General features: G+C 33.2%; 1 protein-coding gene across 1 annotated transcript; it reads left to right on the top strand.

Moving 5' to 3' along the window:
• Nucleotides 1–6,894: 6,894 nt before the first annotated feature.
• LOC121758322 lies at nucleotides 6,895–7,482 on the top strand. The gene has a single exon (XM_042153738.1). The coding sequence runs from the start codon at nucleotides 7,010–7,012 to the stop codon at nucleotides 7,358–7,360; it is 351 nt and encodes a 116-aa protein (XP_042009672.1). The 5' UTR covers nucleotides 6,895–7,009; the 3' UTR covers nucleotides 7,361–7,482.
• The last annotated feature ends 13,319 nt before the right edge of the window (nucleotides 7,483–20,801 follow it).

The raw sequence follows: 20,801 nt of genomic DNA, 5'->3' as shown, positions 1-20,801 counted from the left end.
AAGAGAGTTAGAATTTCACGACCTAGATAGGCTTTGGCTACCTATCGTGAAAGGTTGCAGTGTCAGTCCGCATGTTTCCTTACCTTAAGAAATAAACGACACTGGTGTGGTATAGCACTGAAGGATCTAACAATTGAGATAAGTCTTTCTTGCTATTTACTGAAAGACGAGGTCTCGGTGATTGTTATTTTTTAATCATTGTTGACATAACATTGAGCATACGATATTGATTATGCACTACTTTGATTTATCAAATGGTGCGGATTTTTCGCTATCCAATAATCCTGATATCTGGGTAGTGGTGATCAATGTCTAGAGGTGCTAGTATTGTTATTGCAATGAATCATGCGCTGGGTGAGTCCAGTTTGATAATATCCTCAATAGGTGTTCGAAAAAGGTTTTATTATTCAGAAACCCGGCCGGTTGGAATTTATTCCAGAATAATAAATAAAGATTTTGAACTAGTCAACTCTTGGAAAAAGATATTAATTAATTAAATTCAAATAGCAGACTTAAATTAATTAATGAATATTTATATGTTAAACACGTGAAATAATAAATTAAAGAGGTAAAGCCTGGATTACTCGTAATTTGGGATTGGACGGGCAGTCAATATTATTATACTATAGTGGATGATAATAATATTCTGTTTGGATTTGAATTAAATTAGGGCTCAATTTAATTAGTAAAAGTCCAACCTCCATGAATCCCTAATCTGGTCCATCATAACTCTATATAAAGGAGACTAAATAGAAGACTAATTTAATGAGTTTATCATTGATTTTCGTGCTCCCCCCTCTGGGAGTGGACGAAAAATCGGTTTTTGACTAAACTGATATTCTGTATTCTTTCTAATCAAGTCATTTTCGACTCTGACAAGCTTTGCCCACCCAAAGGTCATTATCTGAGTTTGAGATACGGATTATAAGGTTCGTGGTTGAGTATGAAGAACATCACGTGGAGAAGGCGCAAGCAATCGTCGATTCTTCGGAGAATCAGATCGGTAATTCTAAACTATAGGAAATTCATGTTTTAGGTTTTAATTCCTTTTACATGAATTATTTGTGTTCTTGTGTGCGATTTTGTGTTTAACATGTGAATCAATTAATCCCATAATCGGTCAAATAGATCTATAGATCTGATTTATTTGTGTATTGATACGCTCGGATTTTGTGCTATTTTAAGAGCATTTTACGTCAGCAGTTTTATCTTCCTACCTCCCCACCTGCAGTGGGGCGCCCTAAGGCGCGCCGTATGGTGCACCACATCATCATTTTATTGTTTTGTTTAATTAATTTAACTGTTTTCAAATAACAAGTAACGAGTAAATAAAAAACGGTCTAAATAACAAACGGCGAAGTTTTAATAAAAAAAGTTACATCATTGAACTAACGATAATCGCCGGGTTCTGTACCCGGCCAATGCGCCCCTGCGCTAAACGTAGGACTATTGGGGCTTGAATCCATTTCGTAGTAATTATGTAAATGTAAGTTTCGAAAATGAAATCGAGTGAAATGAAATGTTACAAATGAACGGTATTTATAAAAAAATGAAACCGCGTGCCATCGTCCGCGGTTGATCGTCCGCGACCTCCACAATGGGGCGGACGATGGCGCGGACGATGGCCATCGTCCGCGCTATCCTCCACTACCGAAGTATAGGGCGCGACTATCGTCCGCGCCCTATGGTGCGCACCCACAATGGGTGCGGACGATGGATGACGCGGACGATGCGCGCCATCGGGCGTGCCATCGTCCGCCCATTGCGGATGCCCTAAGGCCTTTATTTGGTCCGTTTTTAATGTCAAAGTCACAATTCATATTCATATTTTGTATATTTTATGTATTTTGGTATTTTGACGTGTTTCGTTAGAAATGTGCATATTTGAGCCTAAAAAGACAATAAAAAGTCGAAGTTGGAAATCTGGAGCATTCGAGATGCCCAACGACCGCTGAGACAATAGCGGTCCGCTCCGGAGAAAGATATGCTGAAACGAAGAACACGCCCAGCGACTGCTGGGTAGTGCTCAACGACCGCTCCAAATGATCCAGAAGCTACGTGACGATTTCCAGCGACCGCTGGGATGAAGTGTAGCGACCGCTGTTCGAAAGACAGAGACTACAGATCAACATGCAACGACTGCTGGCCGAGGTGCAGCGGCCCGCTGGGAAAATGCGGCGCACAGAATTGACTTACTTTCTCCTCAAGATTTACCAAACTTAGCCACTTTTTGCCTTATTTGCTGATGCTCGAAATTTCCCCTATATATATACCCCTTCAAATCTCTTCATTAAGGATCCTCTTTTTGCCAATTAATTCCATAGCATAAATTTGAGAGCTCTTCATAGTGCAAGAGGTTGAAGAAGGAAGCAAGAGATCATCAAAGAGCTACAAGGATTTAACCTTTGGGTTTTATTTGCTTTAGCACTTATGTTCATTTTGTTTTCCATACAATCTATGTTTTTAGCTTATTCAATCATGTGTAACTAAACTCATAAGATTCTAGGGTTGTGTTAGTAACGACTTTGATTATACAATTCCATTTTCTATTTAATATCCGTTTTGTTTTTACTTCGTTTCTTCCCTAAGTTGTTAGATAATGCTTCACGTTTGAGTGACACATTCTGTGATGAATTAATATAACTTGCTACCTAATCGTGAGAGGAGGTTGACGAGTTAGGTCCACTTAGTAGACACTACAATTAGCTTCCCTTAAAACGGCACTGTTAATTGAGAGTGAAGACTTTTCAAGGGTCTTAGGAGCTTTTGGGAGTTACGGATCTAGGATTGACAACCCTAGTGTTAGTAATCTACGTTTGTGCCGCATGGACAAAACTTATGTGACTCGTTCTATCGAAGTAATAACCGTGCTGGGTATTGTAGTAGGAATTTGTATAACCATAACTGTGAACGCACATCCCTGGAATTCCCTTATCTCTCATACTTTATCTTTGTGATTTAATTGCAATTAATTGTTTATTGCGCTTTTTAAGTTTTTATTTTCAAAATTCCAAAATTCTCTTGATTTTCCAAATGATAAAAGAAGCTTAGAGCATCTCCAATGGCGGACGTCCGGTCGGACATCCGCGACGGGCGACCGGGACGTCCGCCATTGTGGCGTGGCAAGTCGGATACGGACGTCGGATGTCCTCGGACGTGCGGGCGACGGGCGGGTGGACGTCCGCCATTGTGGCGTGGGTCGGACGTCCGGTATTATTATTATTTTTTAAAACTCTATATATACGGCTCGTTGAACTTTATTACTATGTAATTTTTTTTTCGAATCATGTATGTTTTTTTTAATGAAGTTGTTAATTTTTCCCGTTCGTATTCGTGTTGAAATTTTATTTCCGTAAACGTAAATTGCTTTATTTATGAATTTGTGATTTTTTTTATTGCGGGAAGTCCTAGTGAGAAGGGCGATGGGAATGGTGGATTGTGCAGGGGAAGTCCTAGTGACGTGGCAGTGGGATGGGAAGTCCTAGTGACGTGACAGAAGGTGTTTTTGGGAAGTCCTAGTGGATGTCCGAGTGGGACATCCGTGCATTGGAGATGCTCTTAGTAGAAGGTAGCCAATTTGTGATTGTTTTCCCTGTGTTCGATATCCGGTACTGACCTTTAACTATACTAGATCTACTCTGTATATTTGCAGGTTTGTTTAGTGCTAATAAAAAGTGCATCATGTATGCATTATTTCCGCTGTGCAAGGGGCACCAAACCCCAGCATCCCCTGGATAGTCAACAACTTCGATTTATCACCCGTCCGGGTGTCTTTTGTTGGCCGAAAGTCACCCGTCCTGACCCCTCCATGCCTTCATCTTGGCACCCGTCCGGGTGGCTTTTGTGGGCCAAAAGTCACCCATCCTGGTGGAACTCGCTGGCTCTTTTAACTTAATTTATTATAACATTTAATAAATTAGAGTTTGATTATATGCAGGGGCAGACCTAAGTGGAGGCTTGGGGATCCTTGGAACCCTAGCTATTTTTGTATTTATTATGTATAATATATTCACGGAAATAGTGACCAAGCTTATTAGTTGAAGTGGACACCAAGAATGACATTTTTCTAATCTAGGCAAAGCCCATGCATATGCTCATCAGAAATTCAACTCAGAACCAGTCCAGCTCAGGCCCACGCACAATTCAGACCCTGGACCAGCCCAACCAAAATCTAAATAAGGCCCACAACTACGAATCATATATTATAATGATTTATCTTATAATTTTAACATAAAATTTAAGGGGTAGTAGTGCCTAATATCACAAAATATCCAAATATTGGTTTTTTCTCACGAACTTTAAAGTTGACATATAATATCACGAACTCAAACAGTCGTTGAATTTTTCCCACCGGTGACGAAATCTGACTATATTAAAATGAGATGGATAACCATATATGCCTTTGGGGACTTGTAATCAGATTACTATCAATTTTCAATTGTAACCATATTTGTTGTGATGGGATTGTAAGTAAGATGCATTTGGATTCTGTAGCAGATTGAAAAAAATTCAACAACTATTTAAATTCGTGATATTATACATCAAGTCTAAAGTTCGTGTGAAAAAATAAATTTTTGAAAAGTTTCGTTATATTAGGCGCCAATGCCTCTTATTTTAATTATATCATACTAAATTTTTGTATTAATTTATAATTTTCAATTCCTCTGTACATTTATCTTTTTTTCAAAAATAATAGTACTCCCCCCGTCCGCCATTAGGAGTTCCGGTCATTTTTGCGCACTCATTTTATAAAAATGATAATAAATAGTTAAAGTGGAGAAATAGTAATGTACGAGAGAGAATAATGTTAAGAAGACTATTATTCTTTCTCTTACTTTACTATTTCTCCACTTTAACTATTTATTATCATTTTTATAAAACGAGTGTGCAAAAGTGACCGGGACTCCTAATGGCGGACGGAGAGAGTAATAAATAAACATAAATGTACATATTTATTTAATAAATACTACTAATAATGTAATAATTCATACAACTCTAAAAGAATTCAACGAATATATATAAACTTTAAATGAAATTTGAAAATACAAAATCTAATACATAATTATCTTCTAATTTTAACTATTTTATTAAAATATTTAATAATTTCTTAAAAATACATAGAGAAATTTAAAAAGTAAATGAAAAAAAATTTCCTCACAATCTAGCCCAAACCAACACAACTCTGTCCACTTCCTAAGTTGGTTAGATTGGACTGTGCTGGGTTAAAATTTAAAGAATAAACCCGGCACAATTCAGTCCATTTACTAAATGGGCTTGGGTTGGACCGAGCTAGATTCAAATTTATAGAAATAAACCTAGCCTAACCCAGTCTGCTTGAGTGGTGGGCTAGGGCCTAAACTATCTGGCCCAAGGCGGGGCTCGGTCAAGTAGCCCGACTCAGCCTATTTAACAACTCTATATTATATTTAGAATAAGATTAATATTATTTTTATTAAAATTCAGAATAGAGGAATCATAGAGTTTGAATCTTAAGTTTTTTTAGTAAAATAGGAAATCGTATCATTTGATATTTATGGATGAATAGTATAATAAAGAATCTATATATGATCGATAATATTTGAGCTGTCCACGAATATTAGTTGTGGATGATCTAAACTAAGATACTCCGTGAAACTCCGAATAGGATTTATTTTATTCCTTAGATGAATTTTGTTTGCATTTTGCTTACTTTTTATTTTATTGTTTACAACTTTTAAACATGAAAAGAACACTTTTATTATTTATAAACAATACTCTCTCATCTCTAAAAAATAGATAATATTTGAAACAATACGAATTTTATGTACAATTGGTAAAGTAAGAGAGATAGAAAGAAAAAAAAGTGATTGAAGTATTGTTAGTGGGGTTAAATAAAATTGATCTATTTTTAAGGGCATCTCAAAATGACAAATATGATCTATTTTTAAGGGACGGCGGAAATATTATAAAACAATATTATAAACACTTTTAAACATGAAAGGAATATAAACCATTTAAAAAAGGATAAATGAAGTAGTAATATTTTGAAACATTATTCACTATTACAAATATAATTATTTAGAAAAACAAATTAGGTAGATATGTATCATTCAGTTTTTGGGTCGTAGTCCATCTAGCCGACCAAATAATTTCGTTGTCCATGTTAGGAGAGAAAACATTGATCATCTATTTATATGGCTGCATATCATTAAGTCATCATATCTCTATCAATTGCGTTGCAGCCTTTCCTCACTGCTGACGTCATCAGATTCCGTCCATACTCTCCCCTAACAAATCGATTATTCTTTAATTTATTTGTATATAATAATACTCCATGAAATTATACATATGGAGTTATTTTATTCGAACTCATAATCTGCGTTTGGTGTTACAGAATAAATTAACAAATTAAGGCGAGTAGACGTCTCAAATACTACATAAAAAAGTTAATTAGTCTCCTTAATTTATAATTTTGCTTTTATTTATTCATTTTCAGTTTTTTATGCGGAGAAGGAGAACGGTGAGGCTAATTCATCAACTATAAATTAATATAATAAATTACTAATAAACAGGTTATGCCATATCCTAGATATCTATATATGGTACATTGTGCATTTGTACTATAGTATTTACCAAAAAAATGTTCTTCTTCTCCATACTTCAAACTATTTTTCATAAAACTTACTACTATCTTCAGAAAATCTTGGTGAATAAATTGCGTCCACCAAATACTACCATATATAAAATGTATTCTCTCTATATCCATAATTATTTGTCTTTTCTTTTTGTATTTTTTCTAAAAAATGAATATATTTCTAATTTTGTTAATTTTGAAGATAAAAAGGTTGGTCCAATAATAGAAGATGACGAGGTATAAAATGGCAGTATCCAAATCCAATGGATATGGAGAGTACACCCACTCTGTAAGCAATAAGCTTTCCAATCTATTTAAGTTTCTAATTTAAGCAACTAATTTCAGCTCTAACCAACCCAAACCTACCCCTCTCTCTTTTCTCTCTCCATTTCAATCATGAACGGTGAAAAGAAGAAAAGAAAAATGGAGGAAAGTACTGTTCATGTTGCTCCCGGTGAAAACGAAGATGAAGATGAAGATGAAGAAGTGAAGATGGAGAATTTCTTCGCATTGATTAAGAGCACCCGAGAAGTGTGGGAGCAGCTGGCCGGTACGTCGGAGAAGAAAGAGAGAGCCACTACCGCAGATAAACCTCAACCGACGCCGTGGAATCCGACATTCATGCTTGAAGATTTCGTGGAGGCGCCGGCGCCGGTGGTGGAGAAAGAAGGCACTTCTAAGGAGGGAGAGAAACGAGAGAGTGGTGAGAAAAAAGGATTGGAGTTGGACCTCAATCTCTCTTTGTAGTTGTAGGGAGTACTTATTAATCATATCTACATTTCTTTCTATTTTATTCTGCTTGCCATATCTACATTTCTTTCTATTTTATTCTGCTTGCCCATGATCTCAATGGAAGTTATCTTTCTCCACTTATTATTGAATTGGTATAATGTTTTAAAAACCAACAAGATGCGCGAACCGATAAAGCTATTGGTTCGTTGTTCAACATATCAGATTGATTGAACCACTAGTCAAACTGTAATACAAATATATATAATTAAATATATACTATAATATACAAAATATTTAAAATTTAGTAGTATAAGATATAGATAATTAATAATATATCACATAATATATTAAATCTCACATATAATTAGTTGCGTATAATATAAATTTAAAAACATGGTCCTATTAAGTTGATAAGTTTCTTACTGCTGACATGTAAATATTAATGTCAATAGAAGACATACGTATGTCAACTAACTTTGAACCAACTTTGTACTACATTTCTTAAAATCTGTATCGAGTAAAAACTCCCTTTATATTTGTAGACAAAGGGAGTATAAAACAATTAAATATCTTCTCTCACTTTCTCTAATTCTTCTTCTTTTTAGTATTCATACACACATCTAATTTTTATAAGTTAATAATTGATTTATTTTCATATAATCCTCATTATTATTAATAATTTTCATATAATCTAATTTTTATAAGTTTAATTCAACCAAAAAACAAACTAAATCCTCATTATTTAATAGAGTATAATTTTTATTATTCTATACTATTATTATTAATATTGTTATTAGGATGTTATAAGTTAATAATTGATTTATTTTCATATAATCCAAATTATAACTCATTAATTATAACCATAGTTATAATTATATTCATTATTACTATATTATTATTATTATTATTATTATTATTATTATTATTATTATTATTATTATTATTATTATTATTATTATTATTATTATTATTATTATTATTATTATTATACTATTCTCTCTGTCCCACAAGAATATGTACTCTTTCCTTTTTAGTCTGTCCCACAAGAATACGCACTTTCTAATTTTGAAAACTCTTTTCTCTATATTGAGGTGAGATCCATTACTCCACTAACAATACTTTAATTACTTTTTCTTTATACATTTTTCTTACTTTACTAATTGTGCGTTAAAATATGTGCTCAATCAAAAATGCATATTCTTGTGGGACGGAGAGAGTAATTAGTAATAACTAGTATAATATAATTATTTAAATATTAATAATATAATACTCCCTCCATATTTTAAAAATAACAACTCTTTCTATTTTAGGAAATCTTTACACCCATATACATCAATTTATTTATCACTAATAAAGTGGACCCCATAATCTACTAACATTAATTCCATTACTTTTTTCTATCTCTCTCTTTTACTTTACCAATCTCTCTCTCTCTCTCTTTCTCTCTTACTTTACCAATTTTTCTTCCTCCCTCTCTTACTTTACCAAATTGTGCATTAAAACCCATGTTGTTTCAAATGTTTCTATTTTTAAAAAACAAAGGGAGTACTAAATTATTATTTTATCTTAAATTAATAATTAATTAATATTGTTTTAATAAAAATTAAAAAATATTATATTCACAAATTATAATAATTAAATATTTTTAATTAGGTGCTTATGTGCTAAAATGATATAATTGATTTAATTAGTTTGAACAATTAATTTAATTATTAATTGATTCCAATTCATGGCTCAAAAATCAAATGTTCGGTATCTATGGTTATTTTCTTCCCGAGGTACCAAAAATACTGTTAAAAAATTAAAAAAACTATTGGTGTTCATTCGTAAAAAATCAAGTAAAATTATGTAGTTCACTCAAGGGGGCGGATGGTAGGGGTGAAATGCACTGAAACACCACTGTACACAACCTATTTCCAGTGTTTGGTGGCTCCGAAATCAATCCGCCGACCTGGTACACATCTTTCGGGTTTCCACCCCACACATACTACTATCTGCGAATTCATGTCAACACTTTCACGGCCTTGAGCATGTATTAGGAGAGGACTTTTTCCTGATTGTGCTAAAAACGTTGTGTATGTCCATTTTACCCTCGTAATTCATCTATAGAAGCAGCCTTCGCTCCCTTCGGTCACAAATTACAGCTGTGCTACTTCTCAGATTGACAGTGTGGAGCTCTGTTCGACGCAAGTTTAGAGCGACGGTCATAGTGGAATCCAAATCCGACCTAGGTTTGTTTGAAATCTTCGATTCATGGGTATCATATTGATCTGTTGAGTTTTGGTTTTGATATGTTGGGTTTGCTTAATTGATGTCGGAGTGGAGAGGATCATGTCGGAGATCCACTGCACGCGCCGCTGCTTGTTTCTCCATATGGTGAGGATGGAGCCGAGGAGAGGGTAGGCCGGTGCGATGGAGTGGTGGCTAGGGTTTTTGAGGAGGAAGAGAACGAGGAGAGGGAAAAGGAGGGAGATGGAGAAGAAGATGAAGAAGCCTAGTGCTGAGGATTAGAGATCCATTATTTTAGGAGGGAATTGCGATTGGTGATTATCAGCCAGATGAAGGTTAATTTAGTCATCTTTTAATTATTTTCAGGGTTTCACCCATTCAACCAAATACCACACATTGGGCTAAACTATTTTTTTGGGCTGAAAACCAAACAATATACTCCCTCCGTCCCATTTAAGATGATCATCTTTCCTTTTTGTTTGTCCCAATCAAGATGTCCACTTTCCAAATTTGGAAATAACCTCCTCTCTCCTCATTAAAATATTCAATTACTTTTTCCCTCTCTACTTTATTCCACCTAACAACATTTCCTAAAATCCCGTGCCACTAAAGAATGTGGCCATCTTGAATGGGACGGAGGGAGTGTACATCTGTCCATGTATAGGAGAAAACCACACTATCTACCAATCCTTGATAAATAGTGTGTAGGCTACCGTCCGCCCCCTGAATCTTAATGCTACCTCCGATTATGGTTTGTATTACCAACATATAAATTTTATCAGAAACATTCAATTTACAAAAGCAATCCGATTATGGTTTGTTATGACCAACATATAAATTTTATTAGAAACATTCAATTTACAAAGCAATCCGATTATGGTTTGTGGCGGACCTGCGGATGCGACTTGCGGTTTTCTTTGATTCAAGTTATATGGAAGAGATAATTGAACCGGATGGATCAGCTAGCAAATGTCGTTGCTACTTGATCAAGTTGCTCTCGCTCTCGCACGCCACCAATGTAATTTATAAATTCTCAATTTTGCACTACTTTAACAGAGAAAATGACAAGTTCGGGGTTGATCCCACAGAGAAGCTCGTGTATCAAGTGTGTGAGTAGTGAACAGGGGGTTGGCTGCTGCCACGCTTTAACTTTTGGGAGTTTTTAACTACTAATTTTACCTTAGACAGAAAAGTAACTAACTACTTGCTCAAGGGAATTTTAACTATTGGGTCAATTGAATTTGAGACTGGAATGAAAATTAACTACTTGGAACAGTAAACATGATGACAAAAACAGAACAACTTTGATTTTATACTCAGAATCCAAACGAGTACATCGGACATTCGAAGTATAGAAAGATCGAAACTTTAACTACAAAGCAACTTGAAATTAAACTAAGCTAACACTTCGGAAAATACGAAAGCAAGTAAACCGAGAAGATCCTCGGCAGGAAACTTGAGACAACGCTGACAGATATAGAGTATTTTGTAGCGCTCCCTTCGGTCGCCCTTTTCTCTAACTAAGCATTACTTTATCTAAACTATCTAGAGGACTGGACTAAACTAGAGAACTAACTAAACTAAAGACGGAAAGTAAAAGATCGGACCCTTTTTTTGCGTAGTGGCACATCCTCTATTTATAAGCTCGACAACGACCTCCAGCTGGATAACGATCTTGGCAGGGAATATTCGCTCACGTTGAGAGTGAGCGACTCATCGATTGCTACGTGCTTTCCTTCTAGAATGACGACGCTTTTCAGTAACAGATTCATGACTCAGCTCCGTCCTTGCGTCTCATATATCAGCACGTGTCCCCTTCTAGAACGTTGTCCTTGCTAATAGAATGATGCGCACCATCCAGCTCATTGCCTCTCATGTCCTTCTTCTGGAAGCCAATAGTCCCCTCCTTGACTTCTTGATTACTCCCCTTGATCAACTCCCTCGCTTTCTGGCCTTTTTCGCCTTTTGTACTTGCTTGATCAGTTTGGCCTTGTTGCCTTGGTCAAGCGGCATTTCTGCACATTTAACACTTGCTTTGCGCGATAAAACCGATCAAGTAGCGTACATTTTACCCCAAAACCGATCCATGAAATGGGCCTTATCAATTTGTTATTACCAACATATAAGTTTTCAATTTCATATATCTTCGCTATTTCTCTCTCTATTTTGGATTTGTTTTTCTCTTCTAACTTATAAACTCAATAATTATTCAAATATAAATACGTATCTCTCATACTCCATCCGTCCTATAGAAATAAGTTATTAGTGGTTGACACGGGTTTTAATGTGTAATTAGTAAAGTAAGAGAGAAGTAGAAAAAGTAGTTAAAATTATATATATATATATATATATTGTGGATAATGTGACTCATAAATAGTAAAGAAAAAGAAAAAAATAAAAAAAAAGTTTTCGATATGGATTATTTTTATTGAATGAATAAAAAAAATATATATTTCTATGAAACATATACTTTATAAACTTCTAAAACTATCTTATATATCGGAGCTTATTAAGTTTTTTAAAAAGCTTAGCCATCCTGATACTGTTTTGTTGGCTATCATTTATTTCAAATTGTGTGCAACATTTAAATACATATCAACTGCATGTATATCGTCTTCAAGCGGCGATGTAGATATAACTCGTGGCGTAACAACAAAAAGAAAAAAAAAACACTCGTGGCGTAACAAGTTTTAGTTTATGACTAAGACGTATATCCAACATTCATGATATAATAAGTTAGGCGTATAAGGTGCTCAACACCTCTCAAGATAATATATTATATACATAGAGAAATAAATGACATATGTTAGTAAAAAAATCAATTTGAACAATCATTTTTTATACGATTGACATAAAAATAATTTCTAATACACACATATGTAGTACATAAAATGTACTAGTAATTTATATAGTTTATATGAGAGAAAAGGTTATAGTACTACTTAATTATTTGTTCTCTATAAAGTAAAGCCTACACCGCAATTGCATCAACAAGGCTAAATATTCCCTCACTAAATTAGTGTAAAAACTACGCAACAATGATTAAGTTCATCATATTCAAAAGTATTAAGTAACCAACAATATTAGTATACCTTTAAATTTTGTTACCAATTTTCGTTTTTCCATATTCTTGTAGAGCATGTGATGAATATATGTTGTTGTGCACATTAAGTACATTTTTATTACAAAAATTCTTTAATCATATATCTCCATATTCTCCTAATTTTTAACCACACACATGAATATATAAAAGTGTTCCGATTTACATTGATATGTTAACCGAGTTTCAAAAAAGCCAAATAGAAATAATTCACACACATTATTTCTCACAACCACATCTTTTTGTAAGAGGAAGAATAGTACATGGTCCCATTTTTATTGGGAACCTGCAATTATTACTCCCTCAGTAGTCAATAGTTTGAATTTAACAAAATAATATCTAGAGGGTTAAGTGAGAAAAAATAAAATATGAGAGATAGTGATAAAATAGAATAGTGTAGATAATTGGATTTAAATTAAATTATTTCTCACAAACCCTCTTAATTTAAATTATCTACAGCAAATTACAAGTACTTTTATAAGGATTCTTAATCGTATATGTGTTCACGTGTGGTTGTTTTTTTAGCGAGTAATCCGTATTTAATAATATAAGATTCAAAATATTTGGTTGGTTCGAGTGTGATAATATTATGTCCATAAGGGGTGTGATCCGTTGCTAACTTTTTTTAAGTTACTAACTTGCTGATTCATCAATGCAATGCATTAAAAATGTCAATACGATGATACTGAAATGTCAACATAAACTTAAGTTGATATTTTAATACATTATGTTGACATTGATATTTAAATGTGTGTTGACATATTAATGTGATCATGTTGACATTTTTAATACACTACGTTGATGAGTTAGCAAGTTAGCAATTTAAGAAAAGTTAGCATTTTAACGCACCTCATGTCCATAATATGTACGAAGATATTTTTATTTGATGGCTACAGAGGGAAGACATTATGTGTAAAACATAATGACAATTGACATATATAGTAGACTACGAAGACATAATTATATGTAAATAAAAATTACACTTGATATTCTGTATTATTTGTGTATGAAGTTGGCATGCTATTCCTATTACATAATAAGATTGAATACATTCTGTCTGAAATATAACAGAATACGAAATATTAAGTGATTTATGATTATATATGATGACATTTTAATTTGAATAACTCTTACCACAAATCATCTTTTAATGATTATATGAATCTATACGCATTTCGTCCATGAGTAAATAGCACATTTTTCTTTTTTATTTATTCTACGAAAATGGTCACGTTTTTATTTTGAAAAATGTAAACTATCATTAACATATTCAACCATATTTTCTCTCTCTTTTTTATTATTTTGATTAGTTTTTTTAATCACCGCTATTACATTCAACTGTTTTTTTCTCATTTTGTTTAACATGGATTATTAAACAACATCCTCTAACTGATCCAGGATGGATGAAATACTTAATTTGATATGTATTTTTGTGAAAATAAATATTTAAAATAAAAAAAATGTTACATGAAATTAAATTTTTGAGTTATTTTAGGAGATAGAAAGTAGTTTCCATAGTAATCAAGTGATATTCTATAAGATGGAAAACGCGAATCATCAAAATTGATGTTGTGTTTAAATGACTCAAATCTAACATCTTAGATGAAAATCATTTGGATCACTGTAATGTAGCATTATTGATCCATTAAATTTTCATATCATATAATATGGCCCATATTAGTGATTGGTTATTATCTATAATAATGATCTAAACTGATTTAAATTCTGTAAGAATATTCGACTCTTGAATGCAAATGAAGTGAGTTTTGGTGAGGAGTTGAATGTAAATGAAGTCAGTATAATGGTGAAGATCCGATATAAATATGTGGATAATACTTCCGTCTCTGAAAGTTTGTCACACTTCTTTTCTGCACTTGTTTTGTACAAATAATAAATAGTTTAAGTAGAGGGAGGGTAAAATAAGAGAGAGAATAATATAGAGAAAAATCTACTAAATTATTTTCTCTCTTACGTTACACTCTCTGCACTCTAACTATTTATTATTATTTTTACAAAATGAGTGCAGAAAAGAAGTGGTGACAAACATTCAAGGACGGAGAGAGTAATATAAATGCCATTGGAAATACTTAATAAATACTTATTAGTTATTACATAAGGGTTAAAATGAATCTTAATCTATCCATATATAAAATGAGAAATTTTGAGATAATATATAACGCCATTGAAAATATAATTTTTTTAATATATACTTCGTAGGCATCATATAAATATAGTATATGAATTGTGAGTATCAAAATATTAATTTTAATATTATTATTTTATATTTTAAAATAAACATAGACCTAATCTTATAATACTATACTCCATCCGTTTCCTAAAAATAAAAACTTTTCATTTCAGGAAATGGAGCTACAATCTACTAGCACTAATTTCACTACTTTTTCTCTTCCTCTTTTTATTACCAGTTTTTCAATAAAACTTGTGTTGTTTCCAAAGTTCTTAATCTTAGAAAATGAAGGAAGTATATACTGTAATTTTTTTGAAGTGTATAATAAAGTTATTATTGAATCTTTCTATTTGTAATACGTTTCTGATATAACATTCACATTAATTAATTGACATTCAAGGTGAAAATAATAAAAACACTAAGATGATGCTATTAAATTCAATAGTAATATATTAACGATTGATATTGGTAAAACTGTATTCCGTTTCTAATAGTATGATTTTGTTTTATACTTCGTTTCTTAAAAACAGAAACTTTGAAAATGACACGAGTTTTAATATAAAATTGGTAGAGTAAGAACGATGAAGAAAAAATGGTCAAAGTAAGAGCAAAGAAAAGAAAAAAATAGTAGAATTAGTGTCAGTGGATTATGAAATATGTTTTTTTAAGTGGAAAATTTCTATTTTTAAGAATATGGGGAAATATAAAATTGTAAGCTTTTGCAATTTGCAAATACAACTGAAAAGGAAAAAACAATAGGCGTGTTTCTCGTTTTACACGGAATCAATGCACCAAGAATGGGAAAGTGCAATGAATTTTAGTACAATCTTTCAATCTATATTTAATATCTGATTTTTGCTTTTTAAACTACAAAAAGATGTTGTTTATCGTCACATTAATACATATTTATGTCACTATATTCATTGTCAGTGCCAATATAAATTTTACATGTATGCACCAATTTAGGATCATATTTAGCTTTAAAAAAAATTGCGCATGAGACGATTAAAAATTTTCAAAACTTTGTGGTTTGTTATTCAAAATTTGAATGGTGCGGAACGAACAAAAATTTCACCAAAATGTTGTGATTTTGTAAGTAATTAATCCTAAAAAATTAGTATATTTATAACCTAATAACAAATGTACTCTATCCGTCTTTTCTATTTTATTTTTTCTTACTTTACTCTCACTCTACTTTAATTATTTAATCGTAATATTTTTTAAAACCGAGTGACTAAAAAAAGTGTCTCAATTATCATAGGACGGAGACAATATTCTATTCACATATAATATTTCAAGAGGCAGAGTCCAATAGGTTCAGATACATGCATTATTCTAATTAAATTTATTTTTATTAGTGAATTCAAATTGAAAATTAATAAAATTCTTTTTTTATAATTACCAAGGGTATCCACCGGTGGACCTATTGACTATTTCCCGCATTGATTTGTAGACACCTCAATGGGTGAAAAATTAATAAAATTCTAGTTTAGATACAAAGCCACATTAGAACATAAGATCAATTATTTGCAACTTCATATTATTAGAGTGAACTACGAAAATTGTCCATGAACTATGCGTTTCACACGTAAACGGTCCATGAACTATAAAAATATCATGGGTCCTTGGATTAATAATCACATTCATAGTACTTTTTTACTATTTCATTACAATTTTGCACAAAAAATAGCCCAAAGGCATGTAGGGTATTTTTCGACTTTCATATCTAGATATTGAATATGAGATTTTCTCTATCTTTTTCTCTAGTAGTATTAAATACAGAGTATGATACTTTGTTATAGTTTGAGTGTCTGAAATGATATTTTTTTCGCTTCACTTTTTCAATCACTTTATGTAAGATTCTTTTTCTCTCTTTTTCTAAAACTTTTAAAATTAAACAATTAAAATAAAATATACTATTAAATTCTTAAATATATTAATTATAAAAATTAAAATTATAAATTTAATTGTAAAAATAACTTGTAGCTAAATTTTATTTTGATTGTGATTTGATTATTTTATTAATATTAAAATATAAAAATTTAGGATTAATTTAAAAATAAAAATTTAGAGTTAATTAAAAATTTAAAAATTTTAATATTAAAAAATTATCAAATCACAAACAAAACTAAATTTAGCTTCAAGTTATTTTCATAATTAAATAGATAATTTTAATGGATTGTAATTATAGTGTGTTTTTTTGTTGTTTAGTTAATTTAGTCTTTCGAATTAATAATTACAAAGATACCAACCCTAATATGTATTTGTACTTATAGTATGTTTTTTACGTTGTTTAGTTTATTTAGTTTTTCGATTAATAATTAATAATTACAATAATACCGTACATTTATCATAAAAATTGACCAAATTTTCTAACATAACTATATTTAAAAAGTATCCCTTAATTACAATGTTGACAACAACCATCAAAATCTAGTCAAGGGCAACCCTTTCTCCTGCTTCACTCTAATTCATCCGTAATTGTGGCTTAAAACAAGGTGCTTCTTCCAATAATTCATTTAACACAGGGCTTTTATTTAATTAGTGAAATAACATTTGACGTGGCTGAATATAATCATGCCAGTGAACTACACACTGTTGTCCAAATTCAACGGATTAATTCATTGCTGGATTCCTGATCACTGATCAGTTTAATGCAATTCCCAATTCAAAATTACAATTTCAAAAAATAATTGGTGACCTTCAATGAGACATTTACAGAGGTAAAACTACAAATTAAAAGGAATCTCAATTAAGCGAATTTGATGTTCTGTCGGAAGATTCTGTTGGATGGCCATCCTTCACTGTAGTTTGCAATTAATTTTAAGATTATGATATGTTCATTCCTTTCCATGAAAGCTACTCCTAGTACATATATATCGAGACGTAATATGGAAATAAATGAGTGTTCTTCTTTTCATGTTGCATAAGCCAATACATGAATTAATCTGATCTAATTTACAACCCAATTATGTGCTGTCGGTAACTTATACTACTCCTATAACAATAGTATAATTTATTAGTTCAACTTAGGGTTGAAATTATTTATCACCATTTGGTACGTACTATAAATTAGATCCTTTAATTAGTAAATATTTGTGATATCGAATTATTCCATTTATAGATTTATAAAAAAAAGACAAGTGAGAGTGCTATATAAATAATACTACGATTTAGTTATTTTTACACATTTTGATTTTTATTATTTTAAACAACTATAATAACAATTATTTATAAAAATCTTAAAACATTTTATATTGTGAATCATACTTAATTCTAATAATAATAATAATAAATAACTATAATCTATAATTACAATATACTAGTAATAAATCAATTATTAGTATAGTATTTATAATTAGAAATGTACTCCCTCCGTCCCCCAAATATTGTCCCACTTTGACCGGACACGAGTTTTAAGAAATGTAATAAAAATTGAGTTGAATTGAATGTGAGTCATACTTTAATATATTAGTTTTATAATAAAATGTGAGTAGGAATGAGTTAATGGAATATTAGGTCTACTACAAAAAATAGTAAAAAGTGTGTTGGTAGATTGTGATAGCTTCGGTTTTGAGCTCGGCTGTTGAGTTCGGTTTTTTGAGCTCGGTGATGGTGTTCGGTGTCAGAGCTCGGTGTTACGAGCTTAATCGAGTTCGGTGTTAGAGTTCGGTAGTTCGGCACCAAGTTCGGTAGCTCGGCAGCTCCGTGGTCTGGAGAGAACGATCAAAACATGAAGAAGAGTTCGGCTGTTATAACAACTCGTTTCAACAGCCGTTGGATGTACTTAGTTAGTCGTGTTTAATCCTGACCGTTAGATGGAAAATAGCCGTTAGTTAGTTTTGACCTTTTAATAGTTTGTGATTCTGCTTTATTCAGTAATTTTTCATCTTCCGTTTCTGGTGAATAAAATTCTCTTTCGATTTCCAAGTCTTGATTTTTTCCTCTCCCAACATTCGATAATCTGTAGCTAGGATTAACAATTGGCGCCGTCTGTGGGAAAGAGGTGAAAGGAGGTTGGTTTGCGGACGATTCAAACGATCTCGATGGCGACAAGGCTTGAGGCTGAGAAATTCACAGGCAAGAATGATTACGGTCTGTGGAAGATGAAAATGAAAGCGATTCTGATCGATCGTGGTTTGGCGGCGGTTTTGGCTCCGGTAGATAAGGAGAATGCGCCAGTTCTTGATGAGAAAGCACAGGCGAAGTTCGATGAAATGATACAGCGAGCTCACAGTGCGGTTATTCTTTGTCTCAGTGATAAAGTTCTGAGGGAGGTTCAAGAAGCGACCACGGCGGTTGAGGTGCTAGCGAAGTTAGATGAGGTCTATTTGGCAAAATCCCTGGCCAATAGGCTCTATATGAAGAAGAGACTGTATTCGTACAATTTTGTAGCCGAAAAATCGATCGTCGAACAATTGGAAGATTTTAATAAGATCATTGATGATCTTGGGTCCGTGGATGTGAAGATCACGGATGAAGACAAGGCTATACTGGTCTTGAATGCGTTGCCAAGTTCGTATGATCAGCTAAGCGATGCAATAATCTACGGCAGAGATAAGCCAATCACATATGCCGAGGTTCATGCTGCGTTGATGGCGAAAGAGATGCTGCGATTGACAGGTGGGAAGGCATTGGAGACACAGGCTGAGAGTCTCAATGTCAAGAAATTCAAGAATAAGAGTTTCAAGAAAAACCAAAATAATGAGTTTAAGCCTTCAAGCTCGGAGGGGAGAGAAACTCGGTCCTGCCACTGGTGCAAGAAACCAGGGCACCTCAAAAAGGACTGCTTCGTGTGGAAGAAAAAGCAAGCGGCTGAGGGAGGAAAAGCTGTCAACACAGCAGAATATTGCGAAGAGGATGAAGTTTCTGTTGCTTTGAATGTGATGGAGGAAAAGGGAAAGGAATCTTGGATAATGGATTCAGGGTGTAGCTTCCACATGAGCCCGAATCTGGACTGGTTCGAAGACATTAAAGAGTCAACAGGAACTGTCATTCTAGGCAACAACCAAGTGTGCTTGATAAAAGGCATAGGTACCATCAAGTTGAAGATGGAGAATGGGTGTATGGTGACTCTGAGTGATGTTAGGTATATTCCTGATGTTAAAAGGAATCTAATATCCTTAGGCTCTCTTGAAAGAAAGGGATGCAGATTTGTCTCTGAAGGTGGGCAGATGGTTGTTAGTAAGGCAGGAAGATCTATCTTGAAGGCAACTAGAAAAGGCAGTCTATATTACATGATGGCTGCTGTTCAGAGAAGAGACTCAGGGCATGCACACAATGTGGTTGGTGATTCTTTGAGTCTGTGGCATACCAGATTGGGGCACCCAGCAATTGGTAGTATAAAGGAACTGGTCAAGAAGGGTGTATTGCAATGCTCAGATCAGACTGATACAACTCAATGTGAGGAGTGTGTGTTAGGGAAAGCCAAGAAGTTGCCATATCCCAACAGCACACATTCTTCAACAATGCCTCTAGATTATGCCCATAGTGATCTTTGGGGGCCTGCACAGGAGAATTCAATTGGAGGTGGCAGATACTACATGAGCATCATAGATGATTTCAGTAGAAAAGTCTGGATTTACATATTGAAGCAGAAGTCAGAGGCTTTCAGCTGTTTCAAAACATGGTGCAGTGAGGTTGAGGCAGAGAAAAGGCTGAGTTTGAGATGCTTGAGGACAGATAACGGGTTGGAGTTTCTGTCCAAAGAGTTTGATGAGTTTTGCAAATCAAAAGGCATCAAAAGACACAAAACAGTTCCATTAAATCCGCAACAAAATGGAGTGGCCGAGAGGGTAAACCGCACTATCCTTGAGAGAGTTAGATGCATGATCTTGGCTGCTGGGATGAAGAAGCGGTTCTGGGCAGAGGCTGCATCCACAGCTGTTAAACTGATCAATAAATGTCCTTCTTCCAGCATTGGAGGGGACACACCAGAT

This window comes from Salvia splendens, chromosome 12, assembly GCF_004379255.2.
Source record: "Salvia splendens isolate huo1 chromosome 12, SspV2, whole genome shotgun sequence".
Lineage (NCBI taxonomy): Eukaryota > Viridiplantae > Streptophyta > Magnoliopsida > Lamiales > Lamiaceae > Salvia > Salvia splendens.
The sequence above is the reverse complement of the archived record's forward strand: the minus strand, read 5'-3'. Positions and strand labels throughout refer to the sequence as shown.

What these genes read in the sequence shown, in the direction of transcription:
- LOC121758322 (XM_042153738.1), top strand. Translation starts at nt 7,010, where the DNA reads ATGAACGGTGAAAAGAAGAAAAGAAAAATGGAGGAAAGTACTGTTCAT.